Raw genomic sequence first — 23,709 nt, 5'->3', positions numbered from 1 at the left:
TTTGATAAATCTCATTTTATTTTCTTTTCTTTAATTTTCCTCCATTTTCCTTGTGTTCTTTCTTTTGTTTAAAGCATATTCGTCTTTGTTTGAAGCATATTCGTCTACATAGATGGCAAGATGCCAAAATACAACCAAATGGACCCCAGCTACACAAGGGGAAAATTCCGACTCTTTATTCTACTCTCCAAAGATGCAGATTTATGGTAGGAGCAATAAACAAATTTTTTTTTTGTAATTTTAACTTAAGCCAAGTTTTTTAAGGTTTTTGGTTCAGATTTGAGGTTCTCATCTTGTAGTCTTCTTTCTACTTGTTCAAATCTGAACAAAATATGCTTAAGACACCAAAAATCGAAAGGAAAGAAAAGAAACTTTGAGTATGTGACTCCGTTGATGGTAGATGTGGTTTTTTTGTCGATGGCGGAAGAGATTGGGTTGTGGTGGTCAATGAAGGTGGAGATTTGGTCCGGAGCGCCGCAGAGGTGTATTGCAGAAGAAATTCTAATGTTTTCTCATCTGTTTTGCTTTAGGTTGAAAAGAATGGTATTGTAGTAATTTTTTACTGCAAAATGGGAACAGTTCAGTCATTTTACACATTGAGACTGCAAATACAGTCCTCTCGAGAGGACTGTATATAGCACCGCTCCAAGTAAAATGACACTGTTTCTATTTTCTCTCAAAATGATTCGTTCTTCATCATCTTCCTAACTCCGAAGACAGCCACAGTGTAACAGCCCGCTAGAAATTCAATTGTGGAATTTCTTTTGACCTTAAGAACCTCGTGAAAATTTCGTAAGTTTACACGAATCGACTAATCGCATAGGTTTTAGCCTGTCAACATAGTTAGTGTTATCACTCACTATGGTGCCAGAAATGCGATTTTAATTATTTGAGATAGTTAGAAGTGTCAGAATACATTATAATCTACACCACTAGGCTTAATTGAATATTTAGGATTTTTCAGTACTAAGTTTATTACGTTTATTTTTGGAGTGAATAGTAATCTCGATAAACGTACTAAATGCAGTGTTTTCAAAATCACAGTGTGAAATGTCCAAATTAGATTAGCGAAATTTTATTTGGATACTTGGCAAGATCTTAACCACACATAATGAATAGTATTAGATACTTAGCACAAAGAGAAACCATTAGATGGAATTGTGAAGGAAATCAAGGTGTGAGATCATGACACCTAAGCAAAATACACATTTGGAAAATATCTTAAGAACATAGATTTAAAATACACATGGAAAGATTTTAACCACCTTACTCTTCCAAGTCTACTCCACATTTAGAAAATATTTTGAACTAATTTCGTGGATATTATTGGGTAAAAATATCTTGAGTTGATTTTTGTAGATATTATTACGTAAGAGAGTCCTACACTTAACTCTCACTTCGGGTAAGAGAGTCCTACACTTAACTCTCACTCCAGCCTCATCTCTTCCATATCTTATCCACAAATATCTCCAGCCATCCCTCCCCACGAAATTATCTTCATTTATGCTTTCCATTGAAAGAATACCAAACACTCTCTCTCGGACAGCTTTTAGGAGTTCTTTTGCACACTCATTTCGAAGCTTTTGTAAGTGTTTTATCATAAAGTCTCCTTTATATAAGTTATTCCTCTTTGAGTCTAGTTTCCGTAGATGTATTTTTCGTATCATTCCATGGTCATTTGGTCGGTCAAAAGTATTTTTAACCATAGAAAGGTCATTCTGGGCGTGAATCTGGAGAGTATGTTATAGTTTGGAGTTTTTGACCAAGCTAATGGATAGATATTGGTCCGAAATTTTTAGTGGGTATTGTTAACATGTATATATGACTATTGGTTGAGGATTTTTGCATGATTAAAGGTTTTGATGAAAGATTTTCTTAGATTTAGAAACTTAGAAACTGGAAGAGGAAAAACAGTTTCTGTTTTGAGAAAGTTTAACTCTTTGGTGGTCTAAACCTATTCTAATGACTTTGATAATTTTATTGGAGGATCCTAAATATCTTATATACATGTTATATTATTATTTTGAAGATATTTAATGTTAGTTTCAAAGATATGAAATTTTATGCAAAGAGATATTCAAATAAGCCAAAGTGTGGATATTCTTGGCTAAATTTATGTTTTGATTAATTTCTAACCATGTGATCTTGAATTAGAAGCTTGTATATGTTTTAGGACATCTTTTTAAACCATGTAATGGTTTGGTTTGAAGATCATATATTTATAAGTCATAGATCAAGAGATTTATGAAAACTAGTTGAGGAAAAAGTTTCTGTTTTTGGACTAAGTGTAAAACCAAAAACTCCAAATTTTATTTTGTGATTTTGGTGACTTTAGTTTGATGATTTAAAGCATGGTTGATGTTAGGATGATATTATGAATATGTTAGAAGTAAGATTTGATTTTTGAAATTCTTGGAGATGTTTTGATTTATAAGTCATAGATCAAGAGATTTATGAAAACTAGTTGAGGAAAAAGTTTCTGTTTTTGGACTAAGTGTAAAACCAAAAACTCCAAATTTTATTTTGTGATTTTGGTGACTTTAGTTTGATGATTTAAAGCATGGTTGATGTTAGGATGATATTATGAATATGTTAGAAGTAAGATTTGATTTTTGAAATTCTTGGATATGTTTTGATTTTAAGGTCAAAACTTGTGATTCAAGTGCTTAGATTTTTTTACAAAAAAGTTTGGTGTTAATTATTAGCTTTTTCTAAATGGATGTTTTAAGTATGGTTTTGAACTTAGGATTGGAAGATGTTTGTTGCAAAATTTTGGTTTAAGCATGAGTTTTGAAGTTGGAAGGAATTGCAACAAAAATAAAGGGAAATGGCCTATGGATGTTTCAACCATAGTGTGTTCTTCATAGTTGTGTTTTGTTTTAAATTTTTCTGAGTTGATATTTAAGTTTAGGATAAAATTTACATAAGGAATGTAAATTTTAGAAACTTTTAGAGTTAGTATGTAAAATCCTTAAGTTATGGGTAAAACGGTCATTTTTCCACATGTAGAGAGTAAAATGAAAATTTTACTCTTTAAGTTAGTATTTTCCATATTTCAAATTATTAGTGATTTAGTTCTAACTTTTAGAATTACTAATTATAGTTCCTCGTGATCGCACTTGAAGTTTTATAAGAAACGCGGAGATCGAGGTAAGTTAGCTTTTAACTTACTAGCAGTCTACTGTGTATGTGTGCTAAGTAAAAGAACTACAGTGTATGTATGTATGTTATCATATGTGTCATGCCATGTCAAGTTATCATGTAATTGTCTATTATACAGAATTTATTCTGTCATCAATTTTTATCTGTTACATAATATATTCTGTTATATATTACTGTACATTACAAGTACGTCATGCTAAGTATGTCATCCATTACATGTAAGTCAAGTCATGTAATATTCACTGTTGCAAGTATATCATATTAAATATGTTGTCTATTATATGTTATGCCATGTTACGAAATGTTTCTATCTCAAGTTGGTCATGTATTCTAAGTTATGTTCAAGTCACGTTATGTTACGTCAGGACTTCAGTCCTTTCATATTCCAGTCACATTTCATCTTGAGTACATTATGATGTGTAGAATACATGGGGCCACAACAACTGTGGAGTATGTATTTTTAATGTTAAGTCAAGTTTGTGTAGAATACATGGGGCCACAACAACTGTGGAGTATGTATTTAACTACAATTGTGATGCGTAAAATACATGGGGCCACAACAACTGTGGAGTATGTATTTTTCATGTTAAGTCAAGTTTGTGTAGAATACATGGGGCCACAACAACTGTGGAGTATGTATTTTTCATGTTAAGTCAAGTTTGTGTAGAATACATGAGGCCACAACAACTGTGAAGTATGTATTTAACTACAATTGTGATGCGTAAAATACATGGGGCCACAACAACTGTGGAGTATGTATTTTTCATGTTAAGTCAAGTTTGTGTAGAATACATGGGGCTACAACAACTGTGGAGTATGTATTTTTAATGTTAAGTCAAGTTTGTGTAGAATACATGGGGCCACAACAACTGTGGAGTATGTATTTACACGTAGAATACATGGGGCCACAACAACTGTGGAGTATGTATTTTTCATGTTAATTCAAGTTTCAGAACAAGTTTATGCTAAGTCAAGTTCAGTTCATGTTTCAATTTAAGTTATGTCAATTATGCTATGTTGTACGCTAAGTTCTTCTTTAATTACTTATGAATTTGATTATGCATTTATGCTTTTACTGTCATCCATGCATCATTAGTCTGTGTGGAAGTTTTTTGTTAACTTGCTGAGATTTGTAATCAAATCTCACTGTGGTAGTCCCAACTACCATTTCTCCCGAATGGTAGATCTTGTTACAGGACCTGAAGGAGGACCAGGAGCTGACCAACTAGACACAGTCGACTGAACGACGGTGCGTCGTTAATGTTAATATAGTAGTTAAATTACTACTTGTACGATGGAGTTGCATCTCCAGTACTTTTGGATCATAACTATTTTGGAATAGTGCTGTGATCTTAGTTATTCAATGGATCTTTATGTATGAAGTATGTTTTAAGTATTGGGATATTTTCAGTTTGGTGCATAGTATTGCTAAAGAAAAAAATTATCCGCTGCGAATATTGCATAATGTTATATGCATGTTAGGATTATTGCATCTTATATATCATGAACGGGGGCAGGTAATCTTGTGTTGCATGTCTCGACGCTTCAAATGTCCGTCCGATCCCAAACGGAATTTGAGGGCGTCACACATAGACCTCTTTCGTCTTCTCCAAGCATAGAGATCCCCAAGACTAAGAAGCTAAATCCCTTTTTCTCTTCGTCTTCCCCAAGCATGGGTTTGAAGTCTTCCCCCACTCTCATTTCAAACTGAAATCTTCTAATTCCCACGAAGCCCCAATGGTCATGCCTCCCCCACCCACAACGATGTTGACCAATCTCAGATCTATCTCTCTGGATTTTTTCGCTCAAGACTTTGTTTCTTGTTGGTCTTCCACGAGCATTGGAGATTGGCAAATGGGTTTTTGAGAACTCAATCACTGACATTTCTTTGCTCGGATGCCGTGAAGAGGTGTAAATGACCTTTCTTTTTAGCGCACTTCAGAAAAATGGTCCATTTGTGGTTTTAGTGATGAGCACTTTACAGAGGAAAAATTTCATTTGTTAATGCTACAAATTTAAAGGTTTCTGTTCATCATTTTTTATTTCCATTTATTTCCTAACTATTAGAGAATGCAAATAATGTTGAGAACCCAAACATGGGCTTGAAGTGTGCTTGGTGGGCCAGGCACGAGCATGAGTGGAAAGTTTTAATTTCCCTCTCAATTATAAAAACTTAAAATTATTATTATTAAAAAATAATATATTATTATTTTGATGAATTTAATAATTAATTAAATATAAGATTATATATATATATGAAGATTTTAAATTTATAAAAATAAAAATTTTATGTGTAGATAGGTTTACGCATTTCAATAATATCACTGGTTAAATATTAAAAATAAATTATTTCAAAAAAAAATATATTAAAAATAAATTAATCTAACTAATTATATAGTAGGGTGTCCAGCATTACTCTTTGCTACGTTCCGTCCATCCACTCTCAGGTAGCACACAGAAAAGCGTAAAAGCCGAAAGCAAAAGCTAAATCAAAAGCAGAAGAAAGAAGAAGATGGCGAGGTACGAACGGGCGAAAACGGGCCTGTTCTCTTCGTACTGGCATTTGTTCCAGGTCGAGTACGCCCTCGAAGCCGTCCGCAAAGGAAAGGCGCCCCACCGTCGGAGTCCGCGCCTCGAGCATCGTCGTTCTTAGCTTCGAAAAGTTCACCCCCAAACTCCAGGACTGTACGTGCTCCTACACGTACATACATATACACATACATGAAAAACAAATTCCATTAAAAAAAAAAAAAAGAAGAAGAATAGGAAGAAAGTTTGCGTTTTTTGGTTTTGTCTAAATTTGGTCCAGAGTTTAGCTTGATTTTTAATTTACGGATTTTTCAGTAATGGGATTTTTTTCCAGTTTGATTAGATAGCTAAATTAATGCGCTAGATTCCAATCCCAGGTTTGTTGTAAATCGAGATTATGATAAACTTGACTGGCTAATATGTTGTCAGACACTGAAACGAAAGAAGAAGAAGAAGAAGAAGAAGAGAGTAGATTTCTATGAATATGAGCGCTAATTCATTGTCTCTTCAACTAATGAACATGATGATACTTGCATTTAAAGCTTGACAGTTGACCTGGCTTTCTGTGGGGATCAAATGGGCCAATGGGTTCACCTTTCTCTTGCAAACTTTCAAGACATAAGCTTTGAACTTTTGATGCTTTTGGATTTATTTAGTTAGTTATTTACTTTATGCGAGGAACTTGGTTTTCTAATGTATGATACTAATGCTCTTGTTGCATTTTGTTCCTGCCCTGTGTATTAGCAATTGGTCATGTTACTGCATCACCTTTTCCTCATGTCCATGAGGGGTGTAAAAACTCTGAAGCTATTGCATTGCCCTAGTCTGGCATACTTGCCCACTTCATGTTCATCATCTTTTTCTGTTCCCAGATCGGTTACAAAGATGGTTGATTGGATGATCATGTTGTGCTGGCCTATGCCGGATTGAAAGCAGATGCCTGTGTCTTAATAAACAGGGCATGCATCGAGTGTCAGAGCCATAGGCTTAAGGTTGAAGATCTGGTAGCTGAAGAATAGATATCACCTTACATAGCGGGTTTACCACAGAATTAAAGTAGGGATGTAAGACTGTTTGGGCTTTGACAGGTTTCAATCCACTTCCATCCTGTTTATCAGCAAGCATGGAAAGTCCAATGTGACAGGAGAGAAACTCGAATTCAATGAGGAACTTTATGGAAAAGAATTATGAAGAAACTTTTGGATAAGAAACTGTGAAGTTGGCGATCCATGCTTTGCTTGGAGTAAGTTACTCCCCCTATCTTGTAATTGAGTGCATGTGTATGAGTTGTGTGCGCATGTCTGAATGTATACTGGACTTTTTACCTGTGTATATACCAAAACCACCCGAGCATAACTGTTCTTGACTGCTACATATTTTGAATCGACATTGCATACAATGTGCCAGTACTCAATCAATTGATATAACCTGCTCTCAATACTGATCCCTACAACCAATATTACTGGCCTTTCCTCTTGAACTCGGTTTTATTTGGCTGTGGATGTTTCTTGATAAAAATAAATAAATAAAGAGCTTGGAACTCTGTACGAGGTGCGTTTTATATTATTGTGAGATTGATTTTCAGTTTCTTGATAACTGGATAAAATGAAAGCTTTCAGTTAATTTGTGTATATTAAATTTTGAATCTCAACCCATTCAAAATCATGCCATTCTGGATACCTTTCTCTATCAAAGTATCAAAGTTCCAAATTCTCATAGCCACCCCTGGGAATTCTGTCTAGAGACTGTTGAGAAAATTTAATGGATTCTGTTTAATAAAACGAATGATTACCTCTCAAAAAATATAAATTTTGAATCCAACAGCTGAGCAAGTTGCACATTATTTATTAATGTTGAATGACATAAATTTGCTACCTGGAAGATTGTGGTGCAGCACGCTCATAATGGTTTATCTAGTGATTTTGTCATCCTGACTAGTTGGCTCATGACATGTTATGTGGTTATCTCTTGTTAAATGGCTATCACAATCAATCTTGCTCGAATTTTGTTGATGGATAATTGTCTGTGCATTAGTTTAAATATGTTTGCATTTCCTTACAATTGGCCAGAAGTTTGGGTGCATAAAATGGTTGTTTGTTCCCCTGTAGAGAATGAATTTGTTCCTTACTTTAAGACATGAAGAATTGGAATATAAATGTGGAAGAGGATGCCTATGAAGAGATTGTAATGGAAGGGAAAAAAACATATAAACAAGAATAACTGACAAAGCACAACTTCCCCTTTTATGGAATGCTTTTGATCACTCCAAAGCAAAGGTTATATTTGATGCTAGCGATTTAAACCAACCCAGTCTTCCTTTCATGGTGGTCAACCCGTTTGACTAGGATTGTGCTGGATTTTTGTTGTCGGGTTAGCATAGAGGAATAAATTTGGCACATGGTACAAGGTTGGGTACTAATATATCTCATTTAACTCTTTTCTTTTTCAAAATAAAGTTTTTTTTTTTTTTTGTCTCTTTTGTTTCTTTTATTAATCAGGTTGTATATAGTGGAGGGAAGAACATAGAAACTGCCATGATAACAATTGACAAAGGAGCATGAACTGCACTAGCTTGACGAAGCTGAAATTGATGCCATTTTTGCTGATATTGAAGCAGAGAAGGCAGCAGCAGGGGCCAGAGGCTGCAAAGAAAGTCACTGCATAAGAGACCCAGCTCTGTTGCGTTCTCATATTTCATCTGCACCTTCCTGGTGAATTTATCTTTTGCCTGATATAAATGATTATTTCCTGTAACTTGAGATCTAATTTCTAGGTTTATCACGACTTGAGTTAGATACTTCGCTTCAAATCTCCCCCCCCCCCCCAAAAAAAAAACCCCACTGCCTAGTGTCTAGTGAAATTGTTGAACAGTAGTTAGGAGATACTGAAGAGTAGTTAATTTTGTTGTTACTTGCAAACTGTTACTCATAATTGTACCCTATCTGGGGGCTAGATATATTGCCTAGAAAAGAAAAATGGAAGATACCACAAAGGCTAGCATGCAGTGACAGCCCTGTAAAATTGCATTCATAAACACAAAATTCCCAAGCAATGGATAGTGCTCATGTTCTATTTGAAAGTCGGGGTACACCCTGTTATGCTCCTATACTACTCTTGAATCTGGAACATGAAATAGGTGTTGTATCCAATCACTAGAAACAACATCAGTTCAGGAATTATCAAAGCCACTCTCCAAAGAAGTCTAGCTCAAGTTCTGTCTGCTTGAAATTTTCACCCAACAACGGTGCAAGTTCTCATCATTGGCCTACAATCTGTTCACATCAAAATCCAAGTAGTGATGCCCCAAATAATACGATCTCTATCAAATTGCTTGAACCTGCCGGAAGGTATCAAATTTGGCAAGGTGCATTTCTTGGTCTTTATCTTCATGTTTTTTCGGCGCAAGTTGTTTCTTTCTTTAATTTTTCTTCACAAGGGTGGCTATCTTAGAAGATTTATGGTCATTATTCATCTCCTATGATTTATGTTTTAGCCAATACTTTTCACTTACATAACATGATTTTAATTTGTAAGTTTTAATTTTAAATCTTTTTTTTATAAATCAAATCTTATCATGTCAACTATCGACTTGCAAGCAGTAGCCTTGTGACATCTGCACCCATTTGGTGCATTTTATGTGGTGCCATGTTGTGGGTCGATGCGCATTACATTCAAAAACAAAATGTTAAATCACAAGGGTAGGTTTGCTGTCGTATTCATGAGCTACCCAACCCCTCCTCTTTCTAGAATACATTAAAAATTAAGCAGTTAGCCCGTGACTTGAACACATACTAAAAAAACGTCGATGTGGTCATCCTAATTTCCAGGTTACCTCTTCATTATTCCAACAAACAACATGCAACCACCAAACAAATGTCCAACCCAATTAAGATTGTGGTCACAAACAGAATGAAATTCCTCAGGGACCTCAAAGTTAGCAATTAATAGCTGAATTACCTGCCTTCAAGCCTTCAACTGCTCTTTCAATGCACGTGCTTTATTTTTACTTTTCTGAAATACAGGAAGCAATCACAGAGTAATCTTCTCAAGCAAGAAAGAAAGAGTCTTTGAAAATTATCATAAAACCCCATCATCCTACGTGCATGGCTATGACTACTGCGTATTTAATAAAAGATTAATACCCAATAAGAATATTTACTAGCCATATATATCAGCAAGACTTTTCTAAGCCTTTCCGACCTAACTGTACTTACGTTTGCTCATACGTTGCTCCAATAATCCTTGAAGAAATTTGCGTTGAAATCCTTACGCCACTAAATAATGATTCGAATTTGCAGCCCTTCTTCAAACATAACCAGTATGACTATGTGCTCTTGTATTGGGCAAAGTCTAATGCCAGCATGATGAGGTAGAATGCCTCAAATTTTTTTGTTGATATCTCTCAAGCAAAGATCTTCTGATCAGTCAGCTTCATTCCTTTTCATGAGATCATACACAAGAGTCAAGGCCATACAGCTAGAGGCAATTGAAGATCACCTTTTTGGGTTTTCTTTTTGGATTGGACTTACTACCGTTTAGATTAGTTGCTTAATTTTCAACTCAAGTAGTGCAGTTTCCTCCAAAGCTTCCATATATAAGAGATAACAGGTATGGGTGCTGTTTGTATACTGAGATAAGATGAAATGATTTTATATGAAAGTTGAATAAAATATTATTATTATTTTGAGATTTGAAAAAAGTTAAAATGTTTATTATATTTTGTGTGGAAATTTTAAAAAATTATAATAATAAAACAAAATAAGATGAAATATTTTCATAATCCAAAGACCTTAAGGAAAGCTAACCCAAAGTGACCTTGCTACTATTAAAAAAATGATTTAGAGATAATAGAATTTTAAAAAGTAAATTTAAAAATTAATATAATTTTATATGGTACCTCATATTATAAGATTATTTTAATTATAAAATAAAGTTAACGTATCTATCACATTAAATCACGATAATTTACTTCTTTAGAAGAAACATCAAATGGAAGATGGAGTAGTTGGTCTCGACTGGTGGGGTGCATTCTTCATGACGAGTACTGTTAGGGTAGATTTGCATTAATTATCCAATGTTGAATTTAGTTAACAGTCAAGCTCTCGATCATAGTTTTTTTTCCACGTGGAGTCACATTGAGTCGCCTGCGAATTTTCCCACTCCTTTTTTTTTTTTAATTTTTTTAATAAGAAAAACTATTCCTATCTTTTTCCGTTTTTAACATAAAATCTTTCATTGCAACATAAATGACAAATTATCTTAAAAAAAGGCCATCAATTTTAGAAGGAATGATATTATAATAGATGAAGTGCTTTCACCACAATGACAAATACCACCGATCTTAGAAGATATCAACAAATATCGTCTTCTTTAAATAAATTGAAAGATCAGAAAAATATAACAATTACAAAATTAATATACGTATTCAGTGACGTAATAGATAGCAATTGAAATGATTTTTTATCGGATACCCTTCATTAATATTCTTAATTAAATTATGCCTATAGAAAGTGGTAAGGACCCACCTTGAACTTATTGTACATCAGTTTAGTTTATATATATATATATATATATATATATAAGGCATGCTTGTTAAAGAAAATCTCTCTCCTTCATTGGACGTGAAGAGGTCTCGAGACTCATTCCAATGATGGGCTCATACCTTGTTAAAGTGATTATAAACTTTCACGTCAATAATATATATAGCGTGTTAATGGCATTTTACTTACAAATACAAATATAATGAGGACGGTGGAGGATGTTGGGTAGGTGCCCTTTAAGATCAATATAGTCATACAAGGATTGGACAGGGAAGGACGTTCAAGTTATTACAAGTGAGGGTACCGCTGGGGTCCCTACCCAACAATTACCATAAGAAAAGGGGAGAAACAGAGAGTGAGGTTGACCCTTATGGGCGTGGACGACTTCGGGATGATGCATCACCTAACAACAGCGCATTAAAATGTTGGAATTAAGATATTTTATTAAATTTTTTTAAAAAAGAAGTTAAAATTATTTGAATGTAGTTTTTTAATATTGTTTTTAAATTTAAAAACAAATAGTATTATTTTTTATATTTTGTTTGAGAGTTTAAGGAAATTGTATTAATTAGATAAAAAAAAATTAAAGATTTAAAATTAAAAATATTTTATATTTAAATGATATTTAAAAATAAAATATCTGAAAATATTTGAACAAACAAATCACAGCCACACATGATGACCTACTTTTATCTTCCATGATCTTATCCTTTTGGGTTTCTTCCTGTTTTTCTTCCTTTCATCAATTATCCCATATACTACTCCCCCAGTACCAAACTGTACATGTTAACTCTTCCGACCCTGCTCAAAGGGGTGGACCCACTAAAGGCCAAAATTTCAAAAAATGTTACAAATAAATTTTCAAGATTCTTTTTATAAGATAGTATAATAATTTATTTCTTTCCAATTTATTTTTATTTTTATTTGAATGAGATGAGTTGATATATTCATATATAAACCCTATTTTTCCTCAGCAGAGTGCTTGTTTAGGTATAATAAAATAAAAGTACTTATTAATGTGAATTCTTTAATTACCATATCCCGACTTCATTTGAAAAAAAGAAAAGAAAAAAAAAATTGCATCCATTGATCAACTTAACTATTGACTCTTCTATAATTTCCTTATAATATCTGATGAGGACTAAACTTTTGAATTTTACCCTCTGATCACCTTAATTCTCAAGTCTTTCACTTATCCACATTTTAAAACCCTAGCCCCTAGGTATAATATATATTGTACTTGAGGGACTATAGTACTACAAGAAAAATTTAGTTGCGAATAGTATTCTTTTCGTTGTAATAAATTAGTTACAAAAATTCATTTTTCTTATAGCTAATTAGCCAGCATTTCGCTCTCAATATTTCTTTTAATAATATATATAGTACTGTGGACTCAAACATTAAATATTGTAAGATAATTTATATGCTATGTTTATCTTTTTTTAAATAATAAAAAGTATATGTCATAAAAAAATGTAGAAAATTTACAATGATCCTACATTCAAATCCCATATATTAGAAAAGAAATGATAATTACAGTTATAATTGTGTAAGCGCCGTGTAATTATTTTAAAAAAATAGATCTGCATGATATTTATACATTTCACGATTATACGTAGTATACTCATATTAAAATGGGTGTCAACAAATTAAGGAGTGCAGCTAGCTTTGGATGCCTTGTGGGTGTATTCCCTTGCACATTTTCCATATATAATGTTGGGTTTGCACAATTTTCAATTTTGTCATCTATCAAAATCTTAAAATTATTTTAAAATATAATTGGAAATTTTGAACCCTCTAATATTATTTAAGATAAAAATAATTATCTCATATTAAAATGAGTTAAATATTATTGTCACAAATAATCATTTTTTACAATAATTTACCATAAATAATTATATTTCTTGTAGTGAAATGAAGCAATGCTCTCTCTTTTCTTTCTGTTTTGAAGTAATAGTTGGAAGTACAAATAAATAAACAAACATAGCACTGTTCAATAATTTCCTTTTAGATGAAGATAGGGAAAATATCTTATAGAATCTTCTAATGCTCTACCTACCAACTTTGAAAAAGGTGAAGGTGAAGGTGAAGGTGAAGGAGATGATGAAAAGAACCTGATCTTTTTTATACGCGGGAAGAGTCATTGGCCATTGCTATCACAGCTTGCTCGATCATTGTCCTTTTGGCCCATGCCCATATATGTCTAAATTGCTTTTTCAGCATGAAATTTCTCTCTCTACTACTAACTCTCTGGGATGTTTTCTTTTCACTCACTGTTTTATTTTCTAATTCTTTCATATAATTTCTGCATATAATTATATCCATCTTATCTTCAAAAACTGCTATTATAATATAATCTGCATGTATGTCTAGCATATTAAAGAAAATCAATGGAGGAAGATGGAGGAGCCCAGCCATTTTGAATAGTTCCATATATAATTGCCATTTATTAATTAGAGAATTAAGTAACTATGTTTGAAAGATATATATATATATATATACACACTTGTGTTTCTGGGTTAAAACATTAATGCAAACTTTTTCTAGGGTATAATAATTTGAGTTTTATATAATTTTCCAAGCAAACTTCCAAATTCATAACCTTTTTTCCCTTAATTATCTCTTGGCAATCTTCAATTCTTCTGGGCTATCTGTTTGTAACCTCTTGTGAAAGGAATAATGGACTGAATTATTTAATATACCTGTCCATATATTGTATATATAAAAAAAATAATAATAATGTACACTAAAAATAAAAATAAAAACATTTATTTGCTGTAAGTTATTTTTTACGAAAATAACAATTTTTTACCGTAACCTAAGTTATTTCTCATCACGGATAGTCATTTTTACTGCAAATAACTATGTCAAAATAACTATACTGGCTGGAAATAAAGTTCGTCCAATCAATAAAACTAAGCATGCTAGCATTTCATCTTGATTCACAGTACTTTTTCTTTTTGGCATTCTTGACCCATTGAAAATTGTGGATCATCATGATATTCTCTCAAGAATAATTAGGGTTACATGTATGTATATGAGCAAGTAGAAGGTTAATAATTTGTTGGCTCATGGCTTTGATAATTAATGTTAAGGACTTGGAAGTTTGGTAGAGAGGATGGTACCACGAAGATCAGTTGCCAGTTTCTTTCACACTTTTCATATATATATATATATCGTACGTATATTCTTAGATCTGCTTTTATTATAATTTGGAAAAGATTGGTTACCCACCACTCCATCTTTTCCTTATTTCTCCTCCTCTCACTGCTTATCCACATTACCTTCAAATTTAAAAATCCAAACGTCTTTCCAAAAGATAAACCCTAAAGAATCTGATCAAATGTTTTTTTTTTCCTTTCGACGGAGAAAAAGAAAAAAAAAAAAAAGAGAAAAAAGAAAAAAAGCTAGGAAAGAGGACGTGGAATCCCGTGTATCACATGAATAAAGCCATGCAATATATATGATAATTTATTCATAAAAAATAAATAAAATCTGATCAAAAGATTGATCATAGTATCAAAGAGAAACATATTATATGCTTTTCATGTAAATTTGCACGTACCATAATCTTTCTAAAAGGGGATAAAAACTCTTCATCTGATCTACCTGCTCGTAGTAAGTTGCAACAAACAATTACATCACCCTTTTGAAGATCGATCTGGAAGTGGCCTGAAAAACTCCAACTTTTGACTGGAAAAATAAAAGGGAAATCTTAAACAGATGGAAACAAAGCCTTTCGAAATAAAAAAGAAACAACCCAAATCACTGAACGTACATTCCAATGAGTGGAAAACATTCACCAATAATGTTCAAGTACTCATTAATGGTACTGTATGATCACTATTCATTACAAATTAGAGAAGAAAGAAAGTTAGACAGACATGATATCCCGAACTAATTAACAGCATGAATATCTGTCTCGTTTCACTCCAATCTGTTGAGTTAAATAATTCAAACCAAGTTCCATCTCATTTCGTTTCCAAGCTTCTGTAGTCCAACACCGCGCTTTTCATTCCCAAGAAATCATAACCAGGAGCACTGCTACCAGTACTGCTACTGCTACCAATACTAGATATCCTGCAACTGCAATCCTTACCATTCTGCAACCCCGAGCTGCAAGCAAAACATAGACTCACTACACCAGTCTTCTTCAATGGCTCATTCTGGTTTTGGTAAGGAGGGCTAATCGTAAGCTCAAGGTTCAAGTCCGGACACCGTTCTTGAACTGATCTTTTTATGTCTTTCTCCCCATACCCACTTTTTTCTTCTTCTTTGACCGCAGAGGCAGCAAAAGATATGGTCGATGCATCCTGAGCAGCCTCGTTGATTGGCCTGTGAGTTGCAGGGTCAATTCCTCTGTTCAGAAGTTTTCTTCTTATATGGGTGTTCCAGTAGTTCTTTATCTCATTATCTGTTCTCCCTGGTAATCTCCCTGCAATCAGGGACCACCTACAGCAAAATTCAAGAAACCTCATTGATGCTACCGATTTATAACATTTTATAAAGAAACAAAAAATCTAATTTTTTTTTTCGATGATATTAGACACATGCATATATAAGCTGATTGAATATGTTAAGACTCACTTGTTACCAAGAAGGTTATGGAGTTTGATGATGAGCTCGTCTTCTTCTTCAGTGAAGTTGCCGCGTTTGAGGTCGGGGCGGAGATAGTTAATCCAGCGGAGCCGGCAACTTTTGCCACATCGGAGAAGGCCAGCGGCTTTAGGGAGTGAGCGCCAGCACCCCTCGCCGTGAGCTCGGATATATGCGGTAAGACGATCATCTTCTTCTTTGGTCCATGCTCCTTTGTTTGTGTGAGCTTTCTCACAGCAAGGAGACCTTCCCATTTGAGTGGATCAATTACCGATCGATCGAGTAGAAGTAGTAGTACTAGTGCTGCTTGGATTTACAAAATGGAGTTATATTTTTCCTGTTTCTCTACTCGCTTGATGGGAGTTCAGCATGGCTTTATTATATGTGAACTTGTTTATTCACAGAGACAGAGAGAGAGAGAGAGAGAGAGAGAGTGAGAGAAGTGACCCTAATTGCTTCTAGATGTGAGTTGGTGAGACAGGTTAGAGGGAGTGGCTGGTGGCCCTCTCTCTTGATAATATATATTAGCATCATCATATATATATATATATATATATATAATAAGTTAAAGGAAAATTAATATAGGTTACCTTCAGGTAGGTGTAAAGTAAGGTATATTAAAGTATGGGCAAGACAAGGTGTGATATCAGCTGGCCTTCTCCTTTTTCTGTCTCTGGACAGCTTCAGAACAATTATATATACTAGTTTTAACTCATGAGCGTCTCTAACTCAGTACTAGACATGAACATGTACCACAATATATTTACAACTTATATTTTATCATGTTGCTGGACCTAGCACCCATATTTAGGGTTTTTAAAGTAAAGGTGTACCCTAATTTTTCTTTGCTTGGCCAATTAACCCTTGTTCCTTACAGCAAAATACTAAGATTTCACTTCACTCTTTTGTTTTTAGATTGTTAATTTGTAGATATTTATGGTTTGTAGATTATCTGCAGGCCATCACTCTGCAGATAGCACACCTTAAAAAAAAAATTCAGGAGTCGAATGTAATGAGTTGGATTCATGTTATGGTACCAAGGAAATATCTAATCGATCTTGTCAGTTTTGATTGGTTAGATGCAGTGGACATCTAAAGAAAGGATTGTCCCAATGGTTTATATATCTATACCTGTGCTTAATTTAGTATAGGGATGGTAGTTGTGGATCTTTATTCTATTGGTAGACTATCATGCATGAGAGAGAGAGAAGCTGGGGGGAAGGGGTGTTTCTAGAAGCGTTGGAGGTTGGGGTAAGGGAGCTGGATGATGATGAAAGAAAAGGGGAGATCTAGGGAAAAGATAATGATTGTGGTTGTTGTTGTTGTATGTGGGCTTTGGTTCACCTTCCTCTTTTCTTTTTGCCAACCTTGTGGTGTAAGTTTCGGCCGCAATCTCTTTGTTGTTATCTCCCTCCAATGTGTGGTGCTATTTGTTACCCACCACCACCACCACAATATGGATTCCCCCCCTCCTCTCTGTCTCTCTCTCACACACACTCTCTCTCTCTCTCTTTCACATCATGAAGGATCAAGTGGATGTAAGAGCTTTGGATCACGGGCATAAGTTGTCAAAGAGGGAGAGGCATCTACTCGTAAAATTTACTTGGGTGTATACAACATTTAATGCCATTACCCATCAACCATTCGGTCAATTCTCGTTTTCTAAACAATAGATAATACCACGCCAACATGGTAAATTGGAGTTACAAAGTGTATATTATATAATATATTCCATCATTTAACCCTTTCCTTACCATCCTTGCATCTATACAAGGACTTTGCACGCTTACTTTGCTTTCAAAACATCAATATGAATAAATAAACAACACTTGTCATCAAAGTTAGGAAAAAGTAATGTTTGATGTTGAAATTTATATATAAAAACTACTTGGGGAAACAATGGACAAGAAGATCATATGAATATATAGGAATATTAATTAATCGTACGTGCCTCTACTCTCTCCTGTTTCAATCGGATGGGGCACTAATCGTCACGATCGGTGAGGTCGCTTTACCGCTAGTTGTTAGCATAATTAATGAACTTATCTTAACCGATCTTCCCTAAAATATGAGCAAAAAAGGCCAAAAAAAAAAAAAACCACACACAAACACATTAATATGAATCAAAACTTCAAAATGTGGCAAAAAGAATGAAAATCGTCATAAACGTGGTTGGTTCGGCTCAGTGATCTGAAATTCATAGTGATAGCCAGAACATGCAGCAGCTCGTGAATATCGTGTGCTTAGGTACGGAACCAAGCTTGTAGGGTTGTCCTAAAAACCTTTACCTAATTCTTCGGCTGCCCTACCTATGTGGGGCACCATGGACCATTACACAGTGCCGATTCCATGCCCAACACTGTGGATAGAGCCTGAAAAATGGCCTCTCCTCTGGTCCCAGTCCCTTTAACTCGCCTATAGCTTTCTTTGTATCCATCATTTCTTCCTTGTTTCCCTTGTCTTCAATTTATGTCAAGCAGGATGCATTAAAACCCAACTAGAAAACATTGTTTGGTGAGGAAGATTGTTGAAGATTCTTGCAGAGCTGATAGGAAAAGAAGACTACCTAATTCATTATAGAACCAACAAGATCTCTACCATACTCCACCAACACATTGATGAGGCATTTTGAAAGAGAAAAAAATAATTCAGTTGATCAATATCATATCACTAACTAAAATAATTCTTATTTTGTAAGCCCTTCACAGAGATATTCCACTTCTCATTGGTTGAACAGTTTAAGAACGAAACCTTTCAAGAGGATGTGAAGAAAAGTATTTAAATTGGAGAGCATGCATTAATGGTTACTTCAGGGTGGTGAAAAGTTCACTCTTATCTTTCTCCCCGTTCATCTGGCAGCCAAGCATTTAGTAAAGTCCTGGCCCATGTTATTAGCAGATAAAGTAAAAAAAAAAAAAAAAAAACCATATTTCGTGTTGCATGTATCAAAAAACTAATTCAGTGCCACAGAATCATAGGGATACAAACTGCAACGTGTGAGATAAGGTCGAATAAGCCATGTTCATTTCATTTTCTTGCGAACTTCATAGATGTAGCTCAAGATCACCACAGCAGCAGCCACCGCAACTCCAACAGCCCCTTGCGCTAGTATTGTGCTCTCCTTTGCAATTGCCTTGGAACCAGGGGAACTTGGAGCAAACCCGAGCTCTGATAGTTTCTTATGTGATTCTGCATAATCTCTAAAGAATGCATCCTCGTCCTGCATAAGTGAAATTGAGCAGCAAATAGGAGAAACATCATATCGAGTTTAATAAACCAATGAAAAGGGGCCCAAAGATATAAAGTAACAATGTTAGCTTATTTGAAAAAAACAAAAACAAAAGTGAAACCTATACGGCCTGTGTATATATCATCACTCTTAAAAAATACAGAAGTCACTCATATATGATTCAATTTTGCCCAGATTTGGAAGTTGGGCGTTTGCCGTAAATTGATCCAAACCCAAACATTAGGTAAAAGGTTGGTGAGAAGGGATTAATAAAAGTGACACATTTAATCTATAACTCAACCTGAATCTACTTATTTTTCCATCAAACTTGCATTAAATTAAAAAAGAGAATACAAGAAGAGAGGTTGAGGACCCTAACAAAATAAAAACGGGTGATGGGACCAATAAATTGGACCCAAACCCAGGGAACTGCTGCAACGGCAATGCGGTTGTGATCCGCATCCGTGAAAGCGGAACTGCAACCATCTGATCTGGAGTTGTCAACGACAGTTTTCACATCCTTTTCCCCTAGATTCTCGGTGAGGGAAAGCAGTAACATAGTTAGATAGCTAGAATCGGACAGTCCGAGTCAATGGTAGGCTTTCAAAGGTATGCACGGCAGAGCCAACGTATGTGCTACACGCGCCCGTGCAGATGAAGCTTGGGGACTGAGGTCCAAAGGATCTAGAGGTAGGGAGTCCAGCTGTGCTGTGTGTGGTGGTAGGAGGCCAGAAAGCGCGCCAGTGCATAAGAAAGCCTCACGGCTTTGGTGGCACATGCGGATCACGTGACAATCGTTTGGCGAATCCTCCACCCGGGTGATCAGCAGCTGGTGAACGCAGTGACAGGGCGCGTGTGGCATTCTGTCGGCCGGAAAGCTACAGATCGGACATGTCTGATCTAGTGGAAAAAGAAAAGGAAAAAACCAAAAAAAAACCGGCAACATGCCAGAGAAACAAACTGGAAAACAAACTAAGTAGCGGTTGAGGAGGAGGAAAGGGAGGAGAGCTCCTCCCCTCCGGCTAGGGTTTATGGTGTGGGGTCAAGATTTCGGAGAGAGAGAGAGAGAGAGAGAGAGAGAGAGAGAGAGAGAGAGAGAGAGAGAGAGAGAGAGAGAGAGAGAGAGAGAGAGAGAGAGAGAGAGAGAGGCTTCTTTTTTTCCCTTCACAACCTGAATCTACTTGAATCAAGTGAGTACTCAGTAGGCAGGTCGGAATTTTTCAGGGCATGGGTGACCCATATTCGATTACTCTATGAAGGCAGGCCTAAGCTCTATAATGCCAAGTACATAATGAACACCAATGTATGATGACATCAGGATAAACAGGCAATGATAAACTCCAATGTATTTTTAAGTAGCAGGATGGTACCGTGATAAATGTGAACCTGTCTATAAGTACTGTATATTTCCGATCATAAAGATAACCTGGGTAACAATTGTATATTGGTTACTGAACTGAAATAAGCAAATTACCTTTGCATACAGCTCGACATAATGGCGGAACTTAGGATCATCCAATAAAGCCTTGTCAGTTGGAAGTTGCAAGAGACCCTCTGATTCCCCCTCCAAAAGTTCCCTGATATCAAGAGTAACTATGAATGGGCGACAGAAAATCAACAGCTCTTGAAAACCTGTAAGAAGGTGAAGACAAAAATCTGCAAGCCCTAGTAGAAGTCATACACAAAATATGAGTTATCAAACTTGAGGGGCTCCTTAGTCCAAGGACCATCAAAACCTGATCTCTCTGGATGTGCCCTTCCCTGATGCAATAGATAAAATGAAATGGCATAATCATGTGTTTATATTACCAAAGCAAACAATATAAAGATGGAAACACGAGGAAAGAACTACCAAAGTGTGGCCTCCAGATAGTGCAACAATATCCTTGTCAGACAGACCCATCCGGTAAAAGATGTCCTTGAGATGTGGTGCACCTACAACCAATTGTCACGGAAAACATAAACTCCACAGTGTTTTGCAACCCTATATCCCACACATGCAAGCACACAGCAAACTTCTCGACAGGCTCCATCATAATAAATTTAACTTAATCAAATGACAGAGGCTTGGAGAGAGAGAGAGAGAAGGGGGGGGGGGGGGGCAGTAATGGGAGCTAATGGCCACTTTACAACTTAAAAGAGTGCATCTGACCACTAGGCTGGACGTGACAGGTGGTAGGGATCATCTATGGCTAGCGAAGAACTAAAGTACCTACACATGACAACTGTCTACTAGGTATATTTCACTCAAGATTTCACATCAAGAGTTCTTTGCAAATGAATTTGTAAGTCAATCAAGAATCATATAAAGAAAACAACGAATTCATAATTTTTTCTTCATTTTTTCTATAAGTAATTTTTTTTTCTTCATACAAATGCTTTTTTGGGTTAAAGTCGCTGCAAGTATTATTTAAGTATTGGACAGACCTTGTTTAGCATCTGGAAGTCGCCCTTCCTTGGGACAAACATTAGAATCCTAAAAAGATGATAAATTGTCAATGCAAAGAAATGAATATGTAATAAGCTATATTCTAAGATATGCCACAATATACCTTCCTGCCAGGAACGAAGGCAATGGTTGGTCCTCCAGTGACCTCAACCGCAACAACACCAGCAAGCTGAAAACACAAGTTTTGATTACAAGTCATTTCACTCTTGAGACTTACATGGTTCTCTTTAGTTCTGATTTATCAAGAAACACATTTCCTCTCTTTCTAAGCTCTACATTGATATCTTCATCAGTTCTCCCAATCAATAAAGCATAGATTATAAGCAATATGAATTTTTCACCATCATCACCTGGTATAGATCCGCATATGTAATCTTTGGATGCTTAGACTTCACTTCCTCTGACATCATAAAGAGAACACCCGTCAATGTAAAGAACAAGAAATTTTTAAATCAATTTTTGGATACAACTTTCTAGAAAAGTTAAACAGTTGAAAGAATCATACCAAAGTTTTCTTATAAGCTGACACAACTCCAGTAAATATTATTCCCATAACTTCAAATACAATCATTTGCATTCCAATTTTTTCAACAAGTTTTCTTTCTTCTAACATAGTTGTCTTAAGTACCTGTCTATAATAGAGGACATGTAAAAAGCTCAAGCTTGTAACTAACTAGAAAGCTATATCCCAACATGTGCTTGTTAAAGAGAACGATCAGCATATCACTAAATGATGGGGAAATATCAACTTATTATAAGTAACTTCCTTATGAAAGTAGATACAGCCTAGCCTAAAGGGCGTGGTGATAACATAAGAAATGGGCACCCGACATCCAAGCCTCTCTAATTCTACGAAGCTTATTAGAGAAATGCCTTATAGAGTGATGCCACATGAGATTCCTCCAGGGAGACAAGGCTAGCTTTTCAACACGCTTCCAATTAATCTATCAAATAAATCAATCTAGGAACAATTTGTGGAATTTAAAGGAAAAAAAGCTTACCACACCAATCAATGGCTTTCTTCAAGCCACTGTTAGAACCATGACTATACTCTTCCTCATTCCTAATTGACCCATTAGGTCCACCAGTTTTTGACTTTGCATCATACGTGCCCGCATCGTGCCACCTACAAAGAAGAAAATGCATATAAATACATAATGACAAATTATACAATAATCCCACAAAATGAGCGGGATCAACAAATAAAAGATGGGATTTAAAATTAGGACCACCGCCTCTAATACTAGGATAAAGTATCAATTCTCCCATAACCCTAAACTTTAAGGAAACTTGATCGGTATTGTAACAGATGTAACAGCTTATAAAATCATTAAACACAATTATTTACAGAAAAACACATATATTTGCTTCATTAGAAGTAAAGAAAATTAAATAAAAATCATGACAAGAATTAGCCGTCATCATTTCGATTGTATATAAGTAAAACTGTTTGGATTCAGAAAACGTTTCATCTCATCTCATCTCATCTTTTCATTACAATTTTCTTAAATTCCCACACAAAATTTAATAAGCAATTCAATTTTTTCAAATCTCAATTCAACCTTTTCAAATTTTAAAATAATAATAATATTAAAAAATAATATATTAATAATACTTTATTCAACTTTCATATTTCATCTAAAACCATCTCATCTCTAAATCCAAACCGAACCTAAATAAATTACTAGTCATACTTCTTTTTTGGCCATGAACTAAACTAAAACAGCTATATGCTTATCAATTATCATTTCCATTTTGCTTCGCTTCCTTTTCTCGCAAATTCTAGGTAAAATCAAACAAGAAAGCGCAGAGAGAGAGAGAGAGAGAGAGAGTACGCCAATCGGAGCATGATGGGAGCGCAGTTCCTGGAGGCGATGAGGGCACGGAGATTGCGACGAGCCTTGTCGATCTCCTTGAGGTACTCTGTGTCAACGACTGGTAACGCCATGTAAACCCTCCTTGCACTCTGGTCACCGACTCGGCACTACAGCGAACGAGAGAGAGAGAGCGAGAGAGAGAGAGGGATGAAGCAGATTACGATGATTGGTTTGGATTAGAAGCCGCAGCACAGCCCCCAAGGAGCAGAGCCTTTTGATGACCAATGATGTCACAACTCTCTCCACGTGTCAATAATACAAGCCTACAAAATTACAAATAGTTAACCAATTTTTCCAATCCGAGCCTCTCGTAACCTCGTTGACTTG

General features: G+C 35.2%; 2 protein-coding genes and 1 pseudogene across 3 annotated transcripts; 1 reads left to right on the top strand and 2 right to left on the bottom strand.

Moving 5' to 3' along the window:
* The first annotated feature begins 5,557 nt into the window (after nucleotides 1–5,557).
* On the top strand, nucleotides 5,558–8,763 carry LOC122312866 (annotated as a pseudogene).
* Nucleotides 8,764–14,976: 6,213 nt separating this feature from the next.
* LOC122313336 (MYB-like transcription factor 4) lies at nucleotides 14,977–16,349 on the bottom strand. The gene is made up of 2 exons (XM_043128232.1): nucleotides 15,819–16,349; nucleotides 14,977–15,683 (listed from the first exon to the last, which is right to left on the bottom strand). Exons 1-2 carry the CDS (start codon nucleotides 16,079–16,081, stop codon nucleotides 15,203–15,205), a joined length of 744 nt encoding a protein of 247 aa, XP_042984166.1. The 5' UTR covers nucleotides 16,082–16,349; the 3' UTR covers nucleotides 14,977–15,202.
* A 2,243-nt stretch (nucleotides 16,350–18,592) lies between these two features.
* LOC122313335 (L-ascorbate peroxidase 3-like) lies at nucleotides 18,593–23,579 on the bottom strand. 2 transcript variants are annotated; one of them, XM_043128229.1, is made up of 9 exons: nucleotides 23,341–23,578; nucleotides 22,507–22,631; nucleotides 21,856–21,905; nucleotides 21,609–21,674; nucleotides 21,484–21,532; nucleotides 20,909–20,991; nucleotides 20,738–20,817; nucleotides 20,531–20,633; nucleotides 18,593–19,047 (listed from the first exon to the last, which is right to left on the bottom strand). In XM_043128229.1, exons 1-9 carry the CDS (start codon nucleotides 23,451–23,453, stop codon nucleotides 18,850–18,852), a joined length of 867 nt encoding a protein of 288 aa, XP_042984163.1. In that variant the 5' UTR covers nucleotides 23,454–23,578; the 3' UTR covers nucleotides 18,593–18,849. The 2 variants fall into 2 exon arrangements, with proteins under 2 accessions (XP_042984163.1, XP_042984165.1); XM_043128231.1 differs by lacking the exon at nucleotides 21,484–21,532 and having other exon boundaries at nucleotides 23,341–23,579.
* Between the last annotated feature and the right edge of the window lie 130 nt (nucleotides 23,580–23,709).

This window comes from Carya illinoinensis, chromosome 6 (genome assembly GCF_018687715.1).
Source record: "Carya illinoinensis cultivar Pawnee chromosome 6, C.illinoinensisPawnee_v1, whole genome shotgun sequence".
NCBI classification, from domain to species: Eukaryota; Viridiplantae; Streptophyta; class Magnoliopsida; order Fagales; family Juglandaceae; genus Carya; species Carya illinoinensis.
This window is presented reverse-complemented; position numbering and strand designations above follow the sequence as displayed.